Raw genomic sequence first — 21547 nt, forward strand, 5'->3', positions numbered from 1 at the left:
CCGCCTCGGGTAGCGGCGACCCAGGAGACGCGTCGGAAATTCTCCTATGATATGGATGCAAAAGACAAAGGGCTCAGACTCCAGAAGAAGAAAGGAAGATCAAATGAAAAGCGCGTCTCTCATGTGCTAGCACATTCTGCACCAGAGGTGCTGTGTATGTGATGCGCCTCAGTCGCAAGCTGGAAGTGAGTGGATCTGGCCGCGTGGTGGGTTTACTTCAGTCGGGGCACGTTGGCCAATCGCTGCCGTCGTCCTGCCGCAGTGCTCTAGATGGCCAGGGCGGCTCGTCGCGTCGTGTGAAGTCGCTCGCAGTGAATAATTATGAGTTAGGTGATAGAACAACCTGCTCTGTCGGGTTTGTTTGCCGTCGCAATGGAGCCTCAGGTGAGGTTGAAAGAGGTTGAATGTTGATGGAGCTTGACGGTGGACGTGCACGGCGCTAATTGTCTTAGTCAGCAGTGCTCATGTCAACTAGGCGTCGCCTTCGCTGGACGACAGCGAAACACCAACAGTTGTCCGAAGTGCAAGTCTGACTCAACTTGGGTTCTGACCCAGGTAGGTAGGTAGGCTCTACAACCATGTCACAGGATCACAGCAATGGAGTGAGATCAGAAATGCGTCGTATTCGATTTCAAGTGAACGACTTCATCGCCACACCCTCATCTCTTTCCTGTACTATCGTCTTCTCAGACTGTATTTTGAGGAGTCTCGACATTGGAAATTGCGACGACGAGGGAGCTAAGACTGGATCATTGCCAATAAGTTCCCTCTTGCACATTCATCCCGAAGCTGTACAGCGGCTCATTACCGTCGCAATGGAGCGACCGACGACATCTTCGGATCCATCGTTTCGCGATTCACTTCATCACTTTAATCTCAGCTATAAAATGCACACAAAGCCTCGATATACAAATCGAAACAGAGCCTCGGCTCGGGTGGTATCATTTTGGTCATGAATCATAACTACTGCTTTGGATACAAATAAACATTGCTAGGCTTAATCGGCTCAGGCACCAAGGGAAACTCGTCTTCGCCCGGCTTGCTTGAGCCATCCGCATTCAACTCTCTCAGCTGAATTCCAGCCCCGTCGCGCGTGGGCGTGTACACATCCAGATCGTTCCCAACATACGTGTCGAGAGACAGCCGTGGCGGGCGTGTGCCGCTCCTCTGGGAGTACGCCATCGACCGTCGGGCTCTCCTCGGAGACGCCTGCTTGCTCAGCCTGCGCAGCTTTTTCGGTACGAGCTTATTGACCAGGTAATCGCGGAATGTTTTGGTGGTCCCAAAGACGACAAATGTGAGGAGACTCGCCGAGACGCCGGGCAGGAAAAGTATGAGGTCCAGATGGAGGCGCTCCGTGCTGAGGTCCGGGCTGTCGCTCAACGAGTCACGGTTGTTTTGGCGGGCAGATGATACTTGGAACATGATCGTGACCACCTGGAAAATGCTAAAAGGACTAGTCAGTCGTCGGGGAACTAGGCGATGGATCAGGAGTTTATTCTCACGCTAATGCCACAAAGGCGATGCTGAATCGAACGACGAGCCATCTGTCGTATATACTCTGGCGGCGTTTCCCGTTACTAGTGTCGACCACTAGAGTGTCGCTACTCTTGGTGCTGGCCGAACGTTGGCCATAGCGGACGTTCCATGATAAGAGGTTGCGGCGCGTGTGGATGTACTTGACCAAGATGACGATGAGAAGAACACCACTCCCGCTGAGACAAAAGCCCACTAGACATGTTGTCAGACGAAGCTATCCGATGGCTGCAGATGTCACTTACTGACTCCATCCGCCAGAAAGAGAAAAGGCACAGCTTGCTTTTGAACCGCCTCAAGTCGGAGAATGCCCATTAGCAAGGCGGGCAGCAGAACGGCGGTGCCTTTGGCGATATAGTTGGCTCGCTTTCGTGTAGACTTGACCGGCTCAAGTTGGAAGATGGATTGCGTGAGCGCGATGGACCAGAAGAAGGTCAAGGCCGCCTCGACATTGTAGCTGTAAAACTCTGAAGAGTGTCAGGCGTGCGCAGTTCGTGCTCTAGGGACGACTTACGAATGTAGAAGAGTACGAGGTCAAGACCGGTCGACTGTCCGGCGATGGCGAGTTCAGGGTTGCCAACGTTGGCGATAGAGTGTCGAAACTGCGCATTCTTGATATCCCTCCAGTACACAATCGTGTGAAGCTGTTGGGCCACGGAGGCGGCTGTGGAGAGACCCGTGAAGTATGACACAAGTGCGACATCTGCATTGATGACAGTCAGCTGCCTGCTGGCCACGACAAAGGGATAACCTACAGCTGATAGCCTCACGATGGGCATAGGTCAGCCATCCCATGGTACAACTGCATGCGAGGCAGAACAAGGAGTAGACGAGAACTCCTATAGCTGTGCCCAACTCCTCTTGAGGCAGCTGAATGGCCATGTCACCCCCTTGGAAGCTGGCCAAATAGGCCAGACATGAATACGGAGTCGTAGACCGCGGCAGGGAACAAGGTGACGGGGGAGGAGAAGAAAGAAGAAATTAAGAACTGGGGAGCAAGCAACGGCAAGGCCATGTTTATCATGCAGCCTTAGATCGCAGCGATCGCCCCCCCTGCGATCTGCGCATGGATAGACTCCCCCGGGCACGACTTTTGAGAATCTGCTACCAAGATTTCAGGAACATGGAAGGGTGATCACCCATGTCCGGCGTTCGCAACTGCATAAAGTGCGATCAGGACACACATGCACACACACAAGCGGGCAGAATGATGAGATGGATACTCCGGAGCAGGACAAGGGGGGTTTGGGCCGTATTACGAGCCCTCCCTCACGAAGCCCGCGCCCCCCAAGCTTGCCCTCGATGGTCCAAAAATGTCTTGGCTGGGGATCCTTCAAAGAAGCCGGCGGGGCGCGCGCTCGGGATGGCAATGAAGAGTTTTACCATGATGCCGGTGGGTAATGAGAGTTGAAACACGATAGTGTGAGAAGATGATCATCGCAGCAATATTGCACCAAGGGCGAATAGCTTCGGAGGCTGGCATCGAATGTGTCATGGCGAGACAAAATGACATTGACGTATTCTAGCCGGTTCCAAGTGCGGTTCTGGCGGGCATCTGCCGACCGCAGAGTCTCACACGCCGACCCGAGATGAAAACGTTGGACGCCACAATCCGTCTAATATGAAGCCGTCGACTAGCTGCGTGGGTTGGGCCGAGGAGGAGCAGCAATGCGCAAGCGTCGTCGCAACTGTCATTAGAGAGAAGACCGGATAGGCTGATGACAGTGGAACTAGGCCATGGCGAGTATAGGCGGCATGGCAACGTACGAGTTCGACCGAACTATCCGCAGCAAGGTTGCGACCAACCAGACCCCTCGGTTGGGTTTGAGGCATCGATGGCTCGAAACATGTATGGCGAGTGGAGGTTGGCTTTGCAGGCGCAGATTCGCTGATGACTGTAGACATGTGGGTGCGTGGACACCGCGGAGGGCTTCCCGGACCAGCCTCAACCCGGCAGAGCTGACCGGACCGATGGGGCGGCGGGTTGCAGACGGGATCCTCCCCATCACGGATGGCAATGGCAAATCAAGCTTCTATTGTCGTCGAGTGCTGGTCGTCGGGTCAGCGGCGACGGTGGCATCCTGTCTGTCAAGCGAGAAAATAGGTTGCGGCTGAAGGGAGAGTTTCCCAGTCCTTTGATCCATTATCACGTCAATCATATCACCCAAGCTCATTTCCAAAGGGACCACGCCGTGTACCGACTGCTTGGTGCTTGGAGCTCGCCCAAAAGACAGGGAAAGCCCGGGGGGAAGATGAGGCTAGCGGTTTTGTGTTGAAGCTGGCCTCCTGAGTCAGAAAACAAGTGCCAGTGAACGATGCCCGAAGGAGCCCGAGCAACAGCAATGGCTTCGGGACCTGGGCCCAAATCTGGCAAGTTGGTTATCGCTAGCGCAGACTAATGAGCAGGTTTGGGTCGGCGGTGGCGCAGATTGTTGAGATGAAGGTCGGCGGCACATGCGGTGGTGACATTGACAGTCTGCCAGATGGAAGGTTGCTGAAGGCTGAGGCTTCCATTGATGAATCGAAGCCGCCGGCACGGCAGCTGGAAGCTGAGCAACGGTCGGACCACCACGTGCTGATTGAGTTGGAGGCGGCGATCGATTCGCGTCGTCGTCCACGAGCGCCGTTCTGTGTCTGCCTTGGCTACGGCAGTAGTAATAGTGCTAGCCAACTTCTTGTTCCTTGGCTTTGGGACCCCCAATAACCGCCAGGCCGGTGTCTTTCGGCCAGCTTGAACCGGAGGGTATGATCGCCAGTCACAGCAAAGTGCCGTGTCGTCGGCATGTGGCACTTGCGACTTCCAAGCAGCAAGGTTTCTACTGTTGAATTCAGCCGATCATGAAGGTTCAGGGGTGGAAGCCTGAAGGATCTAGACCTCCACTCTGGAGGAGATCCCGACCCATTGCTGCGGAGAGCCCCTGCCCGCACCAGCCAAAGAAGAAATCTCCGGCGATGCTGCCTTCCAGGTTCAGGCTCAGAGCCCGCTGATCCAGCCACCGTGTGGTGTGGCTCGGTAGGGGCCCCACGCCGCCTTCCTCAGCGAGCGGTGCACCGTGTTGGTCGATTGGTGGGGCCGTCGAGCTCCAGCCAGAGCTTCTTTTCAATTAATTTCTGCCCGTAGGAAACGCGTGTGAGTCGCGTCCTCGAAAATTCCCCCTCCCCCACGACATCACTCCCGCACGTGCGATAGCTTCTTCAGCAACTTTACCGCATTAGTCTTTTATCTGATTCGCGCCTCGCATACTACTACATCTTTTTACGATACCAGGGCCGGCGCGCGGCAGTCCAGTTCCTCATTCCGCCAACATGCCCATCGTCCCAGAACACTACAACCACGGCAACCAAGCCTTTCTCCAGGCGTTTCTCGCCCGCGGCACCCTTACGTTTGAAGAGGCCCAGTCCATTCTGGCAGCCATTTTCACGATCGAGGCCGAAGATGGCGAGGAAGTCACGCCCGACCAGGTCACTAGAGACGACTTTGACTCGTACGTGAGCGCGGCCGCCGAAGCCGTGTCCTTCTTCGACTACGAAATCCGCAGCACCGTCCACCAAGTGTCTAAGAAGCGCATATACGCCCTCGTCAACACCGCCTCCGACCCGATGACACAGCTGGCGACGACCTACAATGCCGAGCAAATAGCTTTCATTAAGAGACTGCTGGACGCCCTGTTCGAGACCTATAACTCGCAACGCATGGAAGTCATGGCTATCACTGACATGCAAGCGATCAAGCTCGCTCGGCCCCCGCGGCAGAACAACAATGACGAGAATGGCGAGGCGGCGACGCAGTCTGCTGCAGACAAGGGATTGAAACACAGCGAGGTGGAGGACATGCTCGTGAATCTGGTGAACCAGGGCTGGCTGGAGAAGTCCAGAGACGGTTTCTACACTCTCAGCCCGCGGGGGCTGCTCGAGCTTAGGGGAATGCTCGTCGACTCATACAATGACCCAGACGCGGCGGCGGAGGAGTGGCAGCGCATCAAGTTCTGCGAGGCGTGTAAGGAGGTCGTCACCATTGGGCAGAGATGCACGAATGTCGACTGCAACGCGCGGCTGCACGATACCTGCGAGGGGGCATACTGGCGCACACAACGCAGTCAGAAATGTCCACGATGCTCGAAGGACTGGGACGGCGGGCTGTTCGTCGGCGAGAAGGCCGTAACCAGCACAGAGGCCTACCAGAGGGGCCGCCGGAGAAGTGGTCCCAGTGGGCGCAAGAGTAATGCGGCAGACGAGTCCATGCAGGAAAACGGGGCAGGCGGAGAGAGCGAGGAGGACTCGGAGTGAAGACGACATTTTGGATGCGACGAGCAGTTTCTACGATAGATACCCCGTGTTGGTGGCTTAGTACTGCCAACTATTGCCCTGCCATAGCTCCAAGACAGCTGTCAATCAATGCATTGGACGAGCCAGGCGCTGCATGAGTTTGCGCTGGCAATTTTTACAAGGACGAACGGTTCTCGGCAGGGTGAGGCGACATGCGCCGGTGAGGGGCCTCCGATGAAAGTGTGGCGGTGCAAGACCCTTAGTGGAGTCGCGGCCCCAACAGCCGGGCTCGCTTACATGCGGTTGTTTGACGTTGCGCTGGAGGGCTCCAATCGATGGGCATGAATGATCATCAGATGGCATTGTGGTGACATCACGTGTGGCGGTGCAAGCTACCCCAACGGCTACCACCCAACCATGGTCTTCCTGTGGCTAAACACACCTGAGCTCTCACAAGGCATGATACACGCCCGAGAACCAGAACCAGGGCCCAGACAACTTAGCACCACATGTGATTCAGAACAAAAAAAGACGCTTGGCCATCGAATAAAACCACCGGTCCGACCGCCAACTTTCGACGACTCGCTTTCTACGAGCGCCATCCTTTCAACCCCTCACCTTTGCCAGTCCACAACTCATACCAGCACACACTCGCCCACGATGCTGGAATACTTTGGCTACAAGCAGTACAAAAAGTACAAGACGGAGAAGGACGCAAAGGAGGCCGCCGGAGAGCACGATAGTGGCAGCAACGTCGGAACCCCGCAGCAGCAACACCCAGCATCACGACCGTCGCCGTCGCGGCGCCAGACCAGCTCCCGCTCGCTGTCGCCCGCAGGTAGCGCCGCCACCGACCGCACCCATGGCGGGCCAGCACCGGTGCTAGACCGCAGAGATGAAGACTTTTTCAGACGCATCCTGTCCGACCCGGACGCTGCGGACTCTGACGACGAGAGCCTCCGCCCGCCTCTGCCTCCGCGCACCAAGACACCAGAGTACATGTGGGAGTCGGACGAATCGCGGCGGACCGCCCCGAGTCAGCAGGCGGCAGCCCCCAAGAAGGCGGCCACGGTGGCGGTCGACCCCAAGGTCGAGGGCAAGAAGCCCAGCAAGATCGCGTTTCTGTTCTCCAAGGTCAAGGGCGACGACAAGGACAAGCAGCTCGCGCCGGTGAAGCCCACAGCCGTGCCGGCCGACGAGGAAGCGAGGGAGAAGGACGACCTGTCGCGCGTGCTCGACGACCTCAACCTCTCCGCCAAGAACAACAAGGCCATCCCGCTGTCGGCAGAGTCCTCGGAGCTGGTCCGGCAGTTCACTCTCGCCCTCAAGGACCTGGTCAACGGCGTGCCGACCGCCGTCGACGACATCAAGAGGCTCGTGGAGGACAAGGACGGCACGATCAAGAAGTCGTTCGACAAGCTGCCCAACGGGATGAAGAAGCTCGTCACGAACCTCCCCGACAAGTTCACCGCCAGTCTGGGCCCGGAGGTCCTGGCGGCCGCGGCGAAGAGCCAGGGCATGCAGGCCGCCGAGGTCACCGCGGAGGAGGGCGTCAAGGGCGCCGCGAAGAAGATGTTCACGCCGGCCACCCTCTCGGACCTGGTCACCAAGCCGGGTGCCGTGGTGGGCATGCTCAAGGCCATCGTTAACGCGCTGAAGCTGAGATGGCCAGCCTTTATCGGCACTAATGCGATCATCTCGGTCGCGCTATTCCGTAAGTGCACCAGTCTGATTCATGAACAGTCCAGATACTAACACGCCACAGTCCTTCTCTTCGTCCTGTGGTACTGCCACAAGCGCGGCCGCGAGGAGCGCATTAAGCGCGAGAACGCGCCCGAGATTATCGATGGCAGCGGCCGTATCGAGGAGCTGCCCGATGACCCAGCCCTGCCGGGTCCCTCCCGCTCCCGAACGGAGCCTCTTAGGTCTGATAGGCCGCGGAGCGAGAGGAGCGAACGCAGCCGACGCAGCGGCAGGGACTCGGGAAGAACGACGCCCGAGTCTGTACGGAGGAGGGCGACACGGAAGTGATTCCGCCAATGAATGAATGATGACTAGATTTTTTCTTTTCTCACGACCGCAACGTTTGGTTTGCAAAGAGCATGAACGGACGCATGATGAGTTAGCAAGCTGAGATATCACGAGGGCTATGAACGACTGTGGAATGAATTCGTTTTTCGTATTGGGGCCCCCCGGGCTTTAGGAAAATAGAGGCTATTATGTAGAAAGGACCGTCCCAAGCCTCCCGCCCATTTTATAGTATAATGTACAACTGTGGATTACAACGCAAGAAGCAAAGTCGGGTATCTCGTAAGCAAGCGAGAGTCTCATCGCTGAGACTTCTTCCATCGCACAGATGATGCCTAATCATCCTGCACCAATTCCTTGATCTCGTCGCGACCCGTGGGCGCGATACCCGTCTGACCGGCCTTCTCGCCCTGGCCGAAGCGGTCAATGATCTTGCAGCCGTCTTGGACCCAAAAGTCGACCTCGTCGATGATGTCGTAGACGATGTCCTCCACGATTTGTTCCGTGTACCGCTCCGACACCGGTCGGATCTCGTCCAGGGCCGGATAGTCGAACTTCTTGGTCTCATCCTGCCCGCCGTTGACCATGTCCACGTCGTCGGCCGGACCCGCGATGCCTGGAGGAGGGTACCAAAAGTCGGGGCCAAAGTTGACCTCGGCGGCACCGCCCCTGAAAACGCTGACGGCGGGGTAGTAACCAAGCATGCCGTTGTCCAGGCCATCGCGCGCGCCAATGTTAGACTGCGGCTTCGATGCTGGCGGGAGGAACGCGAGGAGGTCGTGGAAGGCCGTGCCCATGTCGATGCCGTTCTTGTACACCTTGATGTGAGAGTGTGGCAGCGTTCGGAGGGCGGGGACGGGGTGGTTGGGGTGAGGCGCCTCGACAGAGTTGGCGGGTCCGGAAGACACAGGCGAGGGGTTCATGAGGTCCTCGAGCTCTTTGGTGGTGTGGTAGTCGATCTTCTCAAAGTAGATGTGCGACTTGAAGCGGATCGGGATGCGGTCGCGGACAATGTTCGGAGCCTCGAAGGCCAAGCTATCGTCGTCGATGCCCGTGTCCACGGCCGGGTTGTATTGACCGGCCAGTACCTTTCTCTGCAATCGTTCCGAGGGCAGCTGAATCTCCAGGCCGATGACGTCTCCCTCTCGGATACCCTCGCCCTCGGGAAAGAAGGCCTTTGGCCGCGACATGTACACCTTCTCGCCGCCAACGTCTCTGAAACCGTAGCTGTAGGCATCGAACCCAACGGGGGCGTCCACTGACGCTTCTCGTCTCGCGAATCCCATGCGCACGTGGCCATGCGACTCGGGCTTGTCCTCGCCGTCCTTCTTGTCGACCATGCCCCTCGTGATCTTGACCTCCCAGTAGAAGCGACCCTCTCGGATCGCCACATTCGCGCGCGTCATGCGGAAGCCCTTCTCGGTCGTTATATGGCGACCAGACTGGTCAAAGAAGAGGTGTGTCGCGCTGTCCTCGAACGCCAGATGGGGACCGAAGGGCTCCGCTTCCGTGCCGCGGTAGTAGAGCGACGAGGGGAACTCGGGGTCCGCGATGCAGTGGGTGTAGTGATAGCTTTTCTTGTTATGTACACTATCGAGCCGTTAGTCGTGCCTGGCGCAGCAAGGCGAGGAGGAGGCCTACTGCTCTGAAGTCTCGTAGAACTGGACCTGGCTTCCGTCGAGGGCAGGAACGTCATGGTGGTGGATGAAGATTGGGGGCTTCGCAGGCTCAAAATCGGAGGGTTTGGGCGGCGCCAGCTTGTAGCGCATGGGACTGTAGTCACTCTGCTTCGGCTCCTTATGCTTCGGGTCAGGAGTGCCACGGTTGCTGTCGCTGACACCCTTGGACTCGCGCTTCTTCAGCGTCTCCTTCTTGCTGCGCTTCGCCGGCATCTCGTCTGCGCCTGGTGGTTTCGGTGTAGATCTGACGTCTGGGTTGAGAGGAGAGGGAACCGAGGGTGTAAAGTCTTCTTCGAGAGCAGGTCGCTTCAATGGAACGGCGGTCGAAGAGGGCAGGGAGCCGCCTGGAGTAGGCTCCCTTGGAGGGGGAGGGGTGCCTGCATCGGAGGCCATTGGAACGGCTGCCTTGGTGCAGAGGTGTGTTTCGAAAGTACTATATCAGTGAGTGCGCGCTTCGAGTCGGGGTGATGCTGTGGTGGGGATAAGGTGCGTGAATGAAGCTATGAGACGATGTCGCGCGGCGCGTTTTGAGGTTTGAAATTTTGGAGCTGGAAGAAAGCTATAAGACACCCCGCGTAAAGCTCCCTTCTGTCGTCACAGGGGCGTTAGCGGGCCAGGGACAGGGGTTCAGGGGCACTAAGGCCCAGCGGGGCAGGTACCTGCAGGCTGCATTTCAGCTGTCTACACGATAAGCTGGTTTCACATGCATCTCATTGTCTCTTTGCAGCCTTCACATCAAGCCACTTGGAATAATCAGGTGGTCGTTATAAAGTGGACAGTGTCTTTGCTCTATCGGCTCTATGGGACTCCACGCCCTTCTACTATGCCATCAAACGCCGTCCCATGTTTAAGTCCGTAAGTGTACAGATGGAAGTGTTTGTACATGTTTCCCTCATCCAACTCCCCGCCAAACCTCCACCAGTAGGCCGACCGTCGGCTCTTCAAATGCTGCTTTCCCTCTCTGCAGCGCTGTCCCAAACCTCTAATTGCTTGAGAATACGCTGGTACAAGAACAGCATGGTGCCGCTTTGGATAAAGGTCCAAACGCCACGGGGACCAACACCCCTGAACCACCCGCTGATGCCTTCCGTGTGGTATATGACCTTGAGGCCGGTGATGACGGAGGACGTCTGCAGGTTCACCGCGCCGGGTCGCGGTGTGTGCGTTGACGGCGACGACGTTGAGATGTTGCGCGTCTGGGACTTGGCCGCAGAGATGTGCGCCGCGCCCTTGGCTGCCGGTTTGTTCTCCTTGGGCAACAGGTCGGGATGCACTTGTGTCTGCAGCCGTGTCTTGACGACGTCGAGAGGACACGTCATTACGCCGGCCAAACTGCCTGCCAGACCGCCAGTCAAAAGCTCCAGAGGCACGCCAATGTCTCTGCTCTGCTTGTACTGGCGGGCCCAGGCGTGAAACTGCTCCCAAAACATGAATTGCAGCGCTGAAAAGGGGAGATCGCGGTAGAGCGTCGCCTGGTAGCCGTAAAAGAGCGCAGCCGGACCCTCGTGGCGGACGATGGTTCTTGCGGCGTCAATCGTGCCCTTGTAGTTGTACCCTGACTTGAAATAAGGGTTGTTGTAGCGTCCCTGCAGCTGCATGCGGGTCTTTAACACTTCGGACGGAACGTAAACGATGGAACCGGCAAAGTCTCCCAGCAAGCCTGGATAGATCAATTAGTCTTTGGTTCTCCTTCCCCAAGCACGAAAGCTCACCTGCTGTAAGATACGCCAGATGGTGCTGCAGGCCATGATCGATGAGGAACCGCTTGCTCCATTCGTATGTGCCAAAGAATAGCATGGTGCCCGGGAACGATCCGCCCAATGCCGGCACCCACCCGCCGTAAAGACCTCTCCTGATGCCCTCTTGCCTCCATATCGTGTAGTATGACGACCCCAGTGATGTGTACTTTGGCGGGATGTGCGGATCGCCCTGCTGGCGCGTCTTGACTGTGTCCAGGGAGTGCATGAGCATATCTCCCGTCGAGCCCCCGAGACCTCCGGCAATCATGGCGTGGAAGTAGGGCGGGCGGCCCTCCTCTTCGAGATCTCCATGTCCCTGCCCCATATCCTGAACGAGTGGTTGTCCGCTGATTTTGATATCCGGCAAGAGTCCTCCCGTCTGTCCGGCATGACTATCCCCCGCAATTGAAGCCGCCGCCGCCGGGTTGGAAACCGCAAGCTCCCCCTGAATCGTTCGCGCGCTGTTGTCGGCCGGAGCAAAGTAGCTGACGAGGCGGTCAGCGACAGACATTTGCGGGTGCGTCTGTCGCAGTCGGCACCAGGTTCTCTCCGGTCAGTGGTCGTCGAGGGAGATCGGTCTCGGTGACGTCTGCGGTTTTTGTTCGAGGTCTCGTGGGGGCAGTCGGTGGTGCCCAGGGAGGGAACAACGACGCCGTGTCGAGGCTGAGAGGGGGGAATAAGAGCAAGGGCGAGGAGAGAGGCCTCCCCGTCGATTCTGGTCGTCGCGTGGGTTTATTGCGCGGGCAAAAAACTTGGCGGCGGCGAGGTCCAACGCATCAATGATAATGAAATTTCGCAGGGTTCCCGGGCTTCTGGAATTTTTGTTGGATGAGCACGGGCCACATGCCGCAGCAGCGGTCCACCTGTCCCGCTGCGTCACCGCGAGTTCGAGTCACCTAAGCATTTCAGCTGCGGCCGGCGCTAGACCGATAGGCGTCGGCCTTTTGGCGTCGGGCGCTGCCGAGACCTCCGAGGGGGACGCGGATCAGCACCCGCCGGCGGCATATGAACAATGTGCCAGCGTCAGAGGTCGTGTGGGAAACTCGATTACATTTCCGATGAGTCAAGTAGGGATACAGTTACTGTTATACACATTGAGAGAAGCCTTGCTCTCAGTACACTTAGATCACTCCCGCGGCTTCATCTTAAAGTCCTCCCACTTCGTCCTTCCAAACTTGCGGAAGGGGTACAAGAACCACACAATCTTTCCCGTCACCAATTCCATGGATATGGGGCCGTAAGTGTTGCTGTCCAGTGTCTGGTCCGCAGGGCCGTCGCCCTCGACCCAGATGTGGCCCTGCGGCACCCTGACCATCGGCTGGGGGTGCGGTGGCCGTGTCTTGACATGGTCTCCCTCCAGGGCGATGATTCTCTTCACGGCGACGGTCTCTGGGTGAAACGGGCTCCTGTTGCGCTGCAGTGTTAGCTTGTCATGACCCAGTGCGTCGGCAATGCGCAAGCAACGCACCTGAAGGTGACAATCATGCCCCTCCTGAGGTCCTCGTTCGCGTGCCACCTCCAGTTCAGTACCAGGTCGCGGATGATGGTGCTGTTGCGGTCCTCGTTAAAGTACGGGTACATGGAGGCGCCGCTGATCTTTGTCACAGTCGCGACATGGTCGTTGAACCAGATGACGACGGGGATCCAGGTCGCAATGCCGACCAGGCGGATTGCCGTGTCACCGAGGAAGCTCCCTCGTGCGCGCGCCCATAGCGATCGGAAGCTCATGGGCGCGACGGTGGCTGCGTGTGGTGAGGTGGTTGCTGAAGCTTTCCCAGTTGTATTCTATTTGGCGAAACTTTCGATTGGATGTCATCCCACCTTCTTATCTTATCTTATCAGCTACGCTTATCATATCATGTACCTTAATCATTCTGCGGTCTTCCTCCTGCATTAATCCTTCATCCTTACTACATCCGACAGTCTCTCGACTTGAAAGTTGTTACAAATGTGCGTTGAGCGACTAAGTAGACATACCATGGCCAGCTGTGCATGAAGTCGTGCTCGTCGACTTTACCCACATATTTCATTTCGCTACAAGATGGAGGAAGTCCTCGCATCCGTCTTCTGAAGAGCTGCCAACTCTAAGATGGGTCCAAAGCATAACAGCACCAGACTCACAAGTCAAACAGCAAGTGGATGGACAGAATATTATGATTACATGTCCTTGAGCCTACGGAGCGGCTTCCCTTCCCAACAATCTCCGCCTGGACACGCCTCCATGACACCGACTAGAGAAAGAAGCCAACAACTTTTATCAACACATCCAAACAGATCGATGCTCTGAGCACGCCTAGGCGCCGTGCTGCACAGTCGTCTCGCGGCGCACCATGATGCCGTTCGATCCCTCACCGCACCCACCTGGCGCACTGCTCTCAGCCGACACAACAACGGTCCTGTCACCCCTGCGCGGGCCCGTCATCTCACCCAGCGTGTCCACGCTGCTGTTGCTGTTATCGTCGACCTGCCTCGAAGTCTCGCGAGCATGGCCACCAAGGGCAGCCTTGACATTTTTCTGGTACCCCGACCACAGCTTTGTCTCGTCGTCCTCGACGCCGTCCCTCTTGCCGTCCGTCGAGCTGAGCTCGTACGATTCATCCTGGCGTCGTCGACGCTCCATGTTCTGTGCCACGACAGTGTTGAGGCGCGACTTGGAGGACTTGTTCAGCGATGATCCCCCGCGCTTGCTGCTGCCGAGTCGGGAGGTGATGAAGGACGGGAGGTACCGCATGAAGAAGGGCTTCAGCGCCGGCACGGAGGCACAGATCATGCCCGCATTGAGCTCCAGGTAGCCCCAGATGAACGCCTCGACGGCTTCCCAGGTATAGTCCGGGCTTGCAAGCAGCTTAGGGAGATGGACGGTCCGCTTGGTGGCCACGCCACAGACACTGTTGAGACTTGTCAGCAAACATCTCGGGAGTGTCGTTTCAGGGGACGGAGCACTGACAAGACACCTGTTCCAAAGAGGAGGATGATGGAGAACTTTTGTCTCCTGGCCATCTGCAGCGGCACAACCACGGGGATGGGAAGCAGCAGGATCAAGACGTCCATGGCGATGTTGGCGATGCTGAGGGACAGGTAGATGGAGAACTTGTCCACGCAAGTCTTTTCCACAATGTTGAGGTCCCAGCCGGCTCTGATCGGTGTGCAGCCAAAGATGTTGATGAGGACGTAGACGATGGAGTAGCTGACGACCAGTCCGATGAGGAAGAAGACGCCCCGTCGGAACCATACCTGCGGCGACAGACGCAGGTACAAGAAGAGAATGGACAGCTTGGAGAAGCTGATGCTGAGGGCATACACGATTGTCGCGGCAATTGTCCACTACACTCAAAGGTTAGCAACCGGTTACCCTGACACTATCAACGGAGTCTGCGCTTACCCCAGTGTTGTGGACGTTGTACACGTCCCAGAGGATATCCCACATGTGATGTGCTAATCCGACTTCGACCTCTGGGGATGGTTAGCGTGGCCTGCGTCTGAGGGCTTCGGAGACTTACGCTGGAAGAGCACGACAATCGTCGAAATGGCGAATAGCAACGATATGACAATGAGGTCTGCCGGTGAGGTTAGACACCAGCAGAGCTTCTTTGAGGAGACAGCTTACAGTCATCGGTATTCAACGGCGTTCTCGTGACGTAGAATCTCGTAAAGATTCGCAGCCCAACCGTTGTCCCCGCGATGAACGTCGTCACAAACGCCCACGAGTACAGCTTCACCTTCAGGGTCGGCGGGTTCACCTCCGTCCGCACCTCGCCCGGCGGTACTGGCGCAGTCCATGGCAAATCCATTGCGTGATTCTTTCTTCAAGTGGTGCAATACAAAACGGTCAGGACAAGCTGCAGGCTGTGTTCCCTTTGGAGGATTTGGGGGCCGTGACTATCAACACCACAGTGGATATCACGGAGTGTTTAAAGCGAGGCAAGAAAATAGGAGGCCAAGCCATGATTGCTTCTCTAGTCCTCCGATGAGGCGTTCGAGACCGTTATCTGCCAATCGTTCGCCCCCTCTTCCTAGACTGTTCAGAGTATAATGGAAAGGTTTTGCCATTGTTTGCGAGAACAATGCGAAAGCCAGAGACTCGGGAACTCCCACCGAATGATCAGCAAGCCACCCATTTCGAGTCACCGCATCGGGGACCTCGCATGCTCTGCGATGGAGGGCGAGATAGCCTGCCTGCCGCATCTTGAATCTCGGTAGTGTTTGCGAGTGTTGTGTAGTTTTCGCACTGGCTGGCGTTCTGGGGATTATATGTGGAAGCAAGCAACTAGAGCGTCTAGTAGATTATCCTACGACGGACATCGAGCCAGATTTTGATGTACCACGGGAGTTGCACCGATTAGGTGGTCATGTTTGCTTCGATGTACGGTGTGATGAGACCAGCAGGATGTGTGGTTGGCTGATGGAGGACGTCCAGACGTTGGCTTATGCCGTTGGAGCCGGGGGGTTCATGCACCTCGAGCCGGGGTTGTGCTCCGCCGCCAGGAGGAGAGAGGCCACTTCTTTTCTCCCATAGACCATCGGACAACACAAGACGGGGTCGGTTTGAATTTGAGAATGGCAAGCAAGGCGCGGGGTTCGTTGCCCGGCTGTTCTCCTGACGGCCTTGACTCAGCGACGACATTGAGAAGATGTGAGAGCCAAGCACATAGGCGCGGTCGATTAAGCAGTACCAGTTGCTTCGGCCGTCTGTACAGGTGCAATGTAACACCGTTGACTATTTAGGAAAATGCTTCTGGAGCAGCAGGCTTATGATTGGCGGCGTCCAGCGTTCTCGCGCTTCGCAAGTCCTCTGCGAACGCTTCATGTCTCGCAACCTCCTCTTCTTCGACAGACCGGTAGACAGAACAGTCGATAGAGTGCTTGCACCAGTTCCATCTGGGTCCCCCATGCATATGCCGTCGACCCCAGGATCATGAGTCTCTTGGCTAGCAAAGACCAGGGTCGAGTTGCAAACATCCACCACGAAATCGGAATGTGGTTCATGGGTCGCGACAACCGTCCGGGGAGGCGGGATCGTCCAGACCACGTACCATTTCGAGGATTTAATGATTCCCATCTCGTCTTCACACTCTTTCCGTTTCCCTCCCTCGTTCCCAGGCCAGATCATTCCCCCTTTCTCCTTACACCCTTGATTCTTGCCGCTGCCAGGTCCCCGAGATCTCTTCGGCTGAGTATCACATTGTTCTGCCGAGCGCCCCGCTAATCACATATCATTTCTCTCTTCCCGCGGCGCCCCCCTTTTCCCCTCCCTCTCCAGACAAAGAGAACACAAGATGGCGGACCCTTACCCCTTCAAGGACATGGTCATCGCGGTGACGGGCGCCAGCCGCGGCACGGGTCTTGCCCTGGCTCGTTACCTCCTCATCCGCGGCGCCAAGGTGTCCATGTGCGCCACCACAGCGGAGAACCTCGCCAAGGCGCTGGAAGGCATCGAGAAGGACATTCCCGATGTCAAGGGCAGAGTCATGACCAAGGTCGTCGACATCCAGGAGCATGACATGGTCAAGGTCTGGATCGATGAGACTGTCGAAAAGTTTGGCAAGCTGGACGGGGCGGCAAATGTTGCTGGTCTGTATCCCCTTCTCTCGAAGCGTCGGAAAGCAACTGACATGAATAGCCCGTGAGCAACGAGAGATCTTTCCCATTACGGACCTACCCAAGGAGTACTTCAAGGAAATCCTCGTAACCAATGTCTTTGGCACCTTCCTTTGCATGAAGGAGGAGATGCGCAACATGAAGGACGGCGGCAGCATCGTCAACGTCGGCAGCATCACGAGCAACTACGCCTCGGCGGGCGTCTCAGCCTACGTCTCCAGCAAGCATGCTCTTCTAGGCATAACCAAGGTGGCCGCATTCGAGGGTGCGAATAGAGGCATCCGCGTGAACGCCCTGTGTCCGTAAGTGCCCCCTTTTGGACTCACTCGAGACGGGACAATTCACTGAACCACTCACTCAGGGGCTGCATCGACACGGACATGATGCACAAGCCGTTCAACAGCCCTAGCGGGCAATTCTGGCTTACCGCGGAGGACCAGCCGTGCCTGACTAGACGTCTGGCCGAACCCTGGGAGGTTGCGGCGTCGATCGCATTTCTACTCGGGCCGGAGGGGAGGTTCGTCAATAAAGCCACATGGTACGTTGATGGCGGGTGGACCGAGGGAAGCTTCAGCAAGCAGTAGAAGAGGAACTCTGCATTAGATTCCATACTAGACCGAGCATATAGAGATCATTTTGTTGTCATTGTCCCATGTAGATGTTTTGTTTAAACGCCTATGATGTATTGTCAACGCCGGGGTCTATTGGAATAATGCGTGCTATCTTTGGGGAATCCCTCATCGTTGCTCATGCCGTCATCATACCCAACAGCTCGACCCGGATCCTTCCCAACGCCTTCATGTTGGGCAGCCTCGCGCCGACTTGCGATGCCCGATAACAATGGCCCGCCAACGTAGGCAGCACTTTTTCCGCACTCATGACACCCTGGGGAACACGTGAAGTAATGGGTACTTTTTTTTGGTCGTCTCATTAGAATCACTCCGGATTCCCAGCTGCCAGTACGCTCATTCTACCAGCCGCCCCCTTTTTTGTTTGCCTTGACCGTTGAAATCTAAACCTCCGGGTTGTCGTCGCTCTCCGAGACACTCTCGTCACCACTGACCTCGGCGTTCTCACGCTCTCTCTTCTCCATAAGGGCCTGCAGCTCGGCGTCATCGCTCTCGGTGACGGCCTTGGGCTCCATCTTGACGACCAGCGAGCCGCCGGCCGCCTCGATGCTGTTCCGGATGTCGACAATGGCCTCCTCGAGGCGAGTGATACCGAGGTTCTTGTCCAAGCATGTGCTGGTGAGGACGTACAGGGGCGGGGACACGAGCCTGACCTTGACCTGGGTCTGCTCGGTGTTGCGGGACTCGGCGACACGCAGGGCGGTCTTGACGGCGTCGATACCCTCGTATCCGAAGCATGTGACCTCGACGTCGGCACGGACCTTGGTGGGTTGAGGGGTGAGACGCTTCGCGATATATGACTTGAGCTCCTCGGCGACAGGCTCGCTGGGGAAGGTGGCGTCGTTCCAGACCTCGGTGTTGCTGCGCCCGGTTTGGTCAGTGATTGTGCCAGCTGAACGGACTCTTTGGATCCAACTTACGTGATGGACAGCTTGAAGGCGTCGATCGCATGACCGTACTTCTTGTTCAGGGGCCATGCGATAGTCTCATAAAGCTGCTCGATGGGGGTGAGGGTCTTCTCGGCAACGTGGCGCATGATGGAGTGGACCATCTTGCCCTTGTTGTACCGCTCCTCGCACTTGATAATATCCTCCGGCGACACACGGCGCTTGCTGAGATCGATGTATCCCTTCTCCTTGTCGACACGGAGGACAACAACGACCTCGTTGCGGCCGACGCGAATGAGCTTCTGGATACTTCTGATACGACGTCTCGAGAGTTCGGAAAGCAGAATCATGCCGTCAATGTTGTCGTACTCGAGGAGCTTGACGTAGGCACCCATCTCGGCAATCTATCCTCCTGTCAGACGGCGTTGCTCCATCATCTCCTCCAAACGGGGGCCGGCGGCTGTATCGGGTCCGATGTGGTGGTGCGTTGGGCAGCGGGGCGACTAACCTGCTTGACGTTGACCATGACGAACTCGTCGATCTCGGGATACTTGTTTTCGAAGTATCGAAAGTGGCTGTAGTTCGGTTCCGCCATCTTGACTGCTGGTTCTCGAAGTCGTCGAGGGCGTTGTGTTTGGTGGTGGTGGTGGTCGACGGGGGAGTCGAAGGTATCGAGAGAGGTGTGGAGGGGCGGGGTGCGATGGGAGGCGCGCGGGCTTTTTACACGTTCCTACAAGTTGCTCTGGGAGACAGCTTGTTTCCTCTGTGCTCGGCGGGATATTCTGCCTTGTCGTCGTGGGTTCGAGTCGCTGACGCGGGGTACGGATCGATTGCTCGGGGCGGCGTCGAAAAAGTTGGCCTCTTTGGGTGAGCAGAGTTGCGTTGGTGATTGGGCGATCGAGTCACAATTTTGCTACTTTGCGGTTCACAAAATCGCAGAAATCCGACAATGGTGGGGGTGCGGCCCGCGGGCGGTGGTCCCCGGCAAAAATGGCGCTGATTCGCCCGATAAGCTGCTTCTTCGCTTATCGACACGTGAGCGCCCCTCCAACCAGTTTGCCAATGTAAACATCACACCGAAGCTCCCATCCTAGCTCCGTAGAGGTCAAGAGCTGCAGCTTGGTCCGATTTACAACGTCAACATGGCACCTGGTAAGTGCTGAGGGCGTATATGACTCTGCGAGACGACTCAAAGGACTGACAGCCAGGCAGCATCCCAATTCGAGCTGGCGCAGCCGCCCAGCGATGCCATCTCCGCGCTCGCGTATGCGCCCGACTCACCTACCAGGCTACTCGTCTCGTGCTGGGACAAAAAAATCTACCTCTACGACACACACAGCGGCAGCGAAGATGCGCAGGGCACTCTGATTACGACCGTCGAGTTCCGCGCCCCCGTCCTTGACGTATGCTTCGGCGCGACAGACAACGAGGCCTACACGGCGTGCTTGGACCACTGTGTTTACCGGTACGACGGCAATTGAACGTTCCTGGAGGAGCGCCCTGCTGACGGATCATGACAGGGTCGATCTGGAGTCGGGAGAGAAGTCCGTAGTCTCCCAACATACCGCGCCCGCGCGATGCGTCGCGTACAGCCAGGAGCACTGTACGTCACAGCCCCTTTCCGTCACACAGCCCAGCTAACACGCCCTGCAGCCCTGCTCATCTCCGCGTCCTGGGACCAGACCCTGCAAATCCACAACGCAAAGTCCCCCTCCGACCCGAACATTACTGTCCACTTGCCGGGCAAGCCTCACGCCCTGGCCGTCAGCCCGTCCAAGGTTGTCGTCGCCATGACGGCCCGTCTGGTTAACATCTACGACATCAGCGCCGTGCCCGCCCTTTTTTCGCAGCCCGGACCCCACGAGATCAAGCCCTGGCAGCAGCGCGAGTCTTCCCTCAAGTTCCTGACCCGCGCCGTCTCCTGCATGCCCAACGACGCCGGCTACGCCACCAGCAGCATCGAGGGGCGTGTCGCCGTTGAGTGGTTCGAGGACTCAGCCGAGTCGCAGGCGCGCAAGTACGCCTTCAAGTGCCATCGCCAAGCTGCGCCCGCCGAGGGCGAGGGCGACATTGTCTACCCGGTCAACGCCATGATCTTCCACCCGGTGTATGGCACCTTTGCCTCTGGTGGTGGCGACGGCACCGTTGCGCTTTGGGACGCCGAGGCCAAGCGCAGGATGAAGCAGTACCAAAAGTTCCCCGACAGCGTTGCTGCGCTTGCGTTCTCCAAGGACGGCAAGTATCTCGCCATCGGCGTCTGTCCCGGCTTCGAGACAGGCATGGAGGACTACAGCGCCGAGGGTAAGGCCAGCGTTTTCGTCCGCGAGCTTGGTGACGCGGAGGCCAAGCCCAAGGGCGCGAAATGATTGACTTCAATGCTTGAATCACCTGTTGATATTCGAGGGATTCTGTGGCGCATGGCGTTTGAGGCGGTTTCCATATGCAAGCAAGTTCGTTTTCACGGACCGGGAGGGTTACGGAAAAGCCTGGTATGTATTATATCAGAAGATACCTCTTGTATTAGGCGCGAAGCCGCAATGATTGTGCAAATCTATCTGCATCGAGCTCTTTGTCTGGAGGTTGGCTGCCATTAGCTCTTTGACGTAGTGCAATCATTTTTCTTCTCCGATATTCCATCTGTCTTCCACAAATTGCGCCTTTCTCATGATACTATTTGCTGTCTCGCGTTCTCAAAAATTCAAAGGGCCTGGCCTTGGTGATTAGATGTGACAGACTCATCTCCATGCCGGTATTTTTGCTCACAGCTCCATCATTCTCGAGGTTGCCATCGTCGTGTGGGTTGCCCGAGTGGGAGACATGACTGGCAAGCCGTTCGACGGAAGGCCGTACATCAGCGTTCCGATTGCTGGAAGAGGCCATCGACTCTGTGCGAGATACTTCCTGAGGCTCGTCCAGTATTTCCCCCGACATGAGATACGCGTTGGCGGGATCTGACACTGTCTTTCTAGTTCCTGGTCCTTCCTTAAGAATAGCTACCTCCCTCGATTTCTCGGCACTCAGAAGCGACCCAAGGCCGGGTGTTGGGGGTGGCCTTCTTCGCCGCTTGCCATCGAAATATTGTTTGCTGAACTTCGGAACCTCGCGGCGTTCGAATCCGTCTCGAACACCCCGCTGAAGGGTCGGCATCACTGGGGACGCAGATAGCAACACTTTATAATCTTGTG

General features: G+C 57.0%; 10 protein-coding genes across 10 annotated transcripts; 4 read left to right on the forward strand and 6 right to left on the reverse strand.

The window, feature by feature from the left end:
- Nucleotides 1–963: 963 nt before the first annotated feature.
- Nucleotides 964–2418, reverse strand: CGCS363_v004741 (uncharacterized protein; the record flags this gene model as incomplete). The annotated part of the gene is made up of 5 exons (XM_036636590.1): nt 964–1447; nt 1506–1731; nt 1782–2003; nt 2051–2239; nt 2292–2418. 5 exons carry the CDS (start codon nt 2416–2418, stop codon nt 964–966), a joined length of 1248 nt encoding a protein of 415 aa, XP_036498573.1.
- Nucleotides 2419–4842: 2424 nt separating this feature from the next.
- CGCS363_v004742 (Non-structural maintenance of chromosomes element 1-like protein) lies at nt 4843–5823 on the forward strand (the record flags this gene model as incomplete). The annotated part of the gene is made up of 1 exon (XM_036636591.1): nt 4843–5823. The coding sequence occupies one exon, from the start codon at nt 4843–4845 to the stop codon at nt 5821–5823; it is 981 nt and encodes a 326-aa protein (XP_036498576.1).
- Nucleotides 5824–6462: 639 nt separating this feature from the next.
- CGCS363_v004743 (uncharacterized protein) lies at nt 6463–7833 on the forward strand (the record flags this gene model as incomplete). The annotated part of the gene is made up of 2 exons (XM_036636592.1): nt 6463–7516; nt 7568–7833. 2 exons carry the CDS (start codon nt 6463–6465, stop codon nt 7831–7833), a joined length of 1320 nt encoding a protein of 439 aa, XP_036498187.1.
- A 332-nt stretch (nt 7834–8165) lies between these two features.
- ash2 (Set1 complex component ash2) lies at nt 8166–9902 on the reverse strand (the record flags this gene model as incomplete). The annotated part of the gene is made up of 2 exons (XM_036636593.1): nt 8166–9420; nt 9472–9902. 2 exons carry the CDS (start codon nt 9900–9902, stop codon nt 8166–8168), a joined length of 1686 nt encoding a protein of 561 aa, XP_036498579.1.
- A 548-nt stretch (nt 9903–10450) lies between these two features.
- CGCS363_v004745 (putative mitochondrial carrier) lies at nt 10451–11759 on the reverse strand (the record flags this gene model as incomplete). The annotated part of the gene is made up of 2 exons (XM_036636594.1): nt 10451–11169; nt 11222–11759. The coding sequence occupies 2 exons, from the start codon at nt 11757–11759 to the stop codon at nt 10451–10453; spliced, it is 1257 nt and encodes a 418-aa protein (XP_036498189.1).
- A 615-nt stretch (nt 11760–12374) lies between these two features.
- CGCS363_v004746 (Mitochondrial inner membrane protease subunit 2) lies at nt 12375–12976 on the reverse strand (the record flags this gene model as incomplete). The annotated part of the gene is made up of 2 exons (XM_036636595.1): nt 12375–12654; nt 12717–12976. The coding sequence occupies 2 exons, from the start codon at nt 12974–12976 to the stop codon at nt 12375–12377; spliced, it is 540 nt and encodes a 179-aa protein (XP_036498581.1).
- A 565-nt stretch (nt 12977–13541) lies between these two features.
- Nucleotides 13542–15039, reverse strand: CGCS363_v004747 (Satratoxin biosynthesis SC1 cluster protein 4; the record flags this gene model as incomplete). Its single annotated transcript, XM_036636596.1, has 5 exons — nt 13542–14136; nt 14196–14572; nt 14631–14701; nt 14749–14805; nt 14856–15039. The coding sequence occupies 5 exons, from the start codon at nt 15037–15039 to the stop codon at nt 13542–13544; spliced, it is 1284 nt and encodes a 427-aa protein (XP_036498191.1).
- A 1485-nt stretch (nt 15040–16524) lies between these two features.
- Nucleotides 16525–17430, forward strand: lvr-2 (Levodione reductase; the record flags this gene model as incomplete). Its single annotated transcript, XM_036636597.1, has 3 exons — nt 16525–16819; nt 16869–17148; nt 17208–17430. 3 exons carry the CDS (start codon nt 16525–16527, stop codon nt 17428–17430), a joined length of 798 nt encoding a protein of 265 aa, XP_036498194.1.
- Nucleotides 17431–17858: 428 nt separating this feature from the next.
- On the reverse strand, nt 17859–18957 carry tif211 (Eukaryotic translation initiation factor 2 subunit alpha; the record flags this gene model as incomplete). Its single annotated transcript, XM_036636598.1, has 3 exons — nt 17859–18336; nt 18396–18766; nt 18871–18957. The coding sequence occupies 3 exons, from the start codon at nt 18955–18957 to the stop codon at nt 17859–17861; spliced, it is 936 nt and encodes a 311-aa protein (XP_036498193.1).
- Nucleotides 18958–19504: 547 nt separating this feature from the next.
- On the forward strand, nt 19505–20728 carry BUB3.2 (Mitotic checkpoint protein BUB3.2; the record flags this gene model as incomplete). The annotated part of the gene is made up of 4 exons (XM_036636599.1): nt 19505–19514; nt 19575–19827; nt 19883–19965; nt 20016–20728. The coding sequence occupies 4 exons, from the start codon at nt 19505–19507 to the stop codon at nt 20726–20728; spliced, it is 1059 nt and encodes a 352-aa protein (XP_036497226.1).
- Between the last annotated feature and the right edge of the window lie 819 nt (nt 20729–21547).

Source organism: Colletotrichum siamense (genome assembly GCF_013390195.1).
Source record: "Colletotrichum siamense strain Cg363 chromosome Unknown KSG_Cg363_contig03, whole genome shotgun sequence".
In the NCBI taxonomy this organism is placed as follows: domain Eukaryota; kingdom Fungi; phylum Ascomycota; class Sordariomycetes; order Glomerellales; family Glomerellaceae; genus Colletotrichum; species Colletotrichum siamense.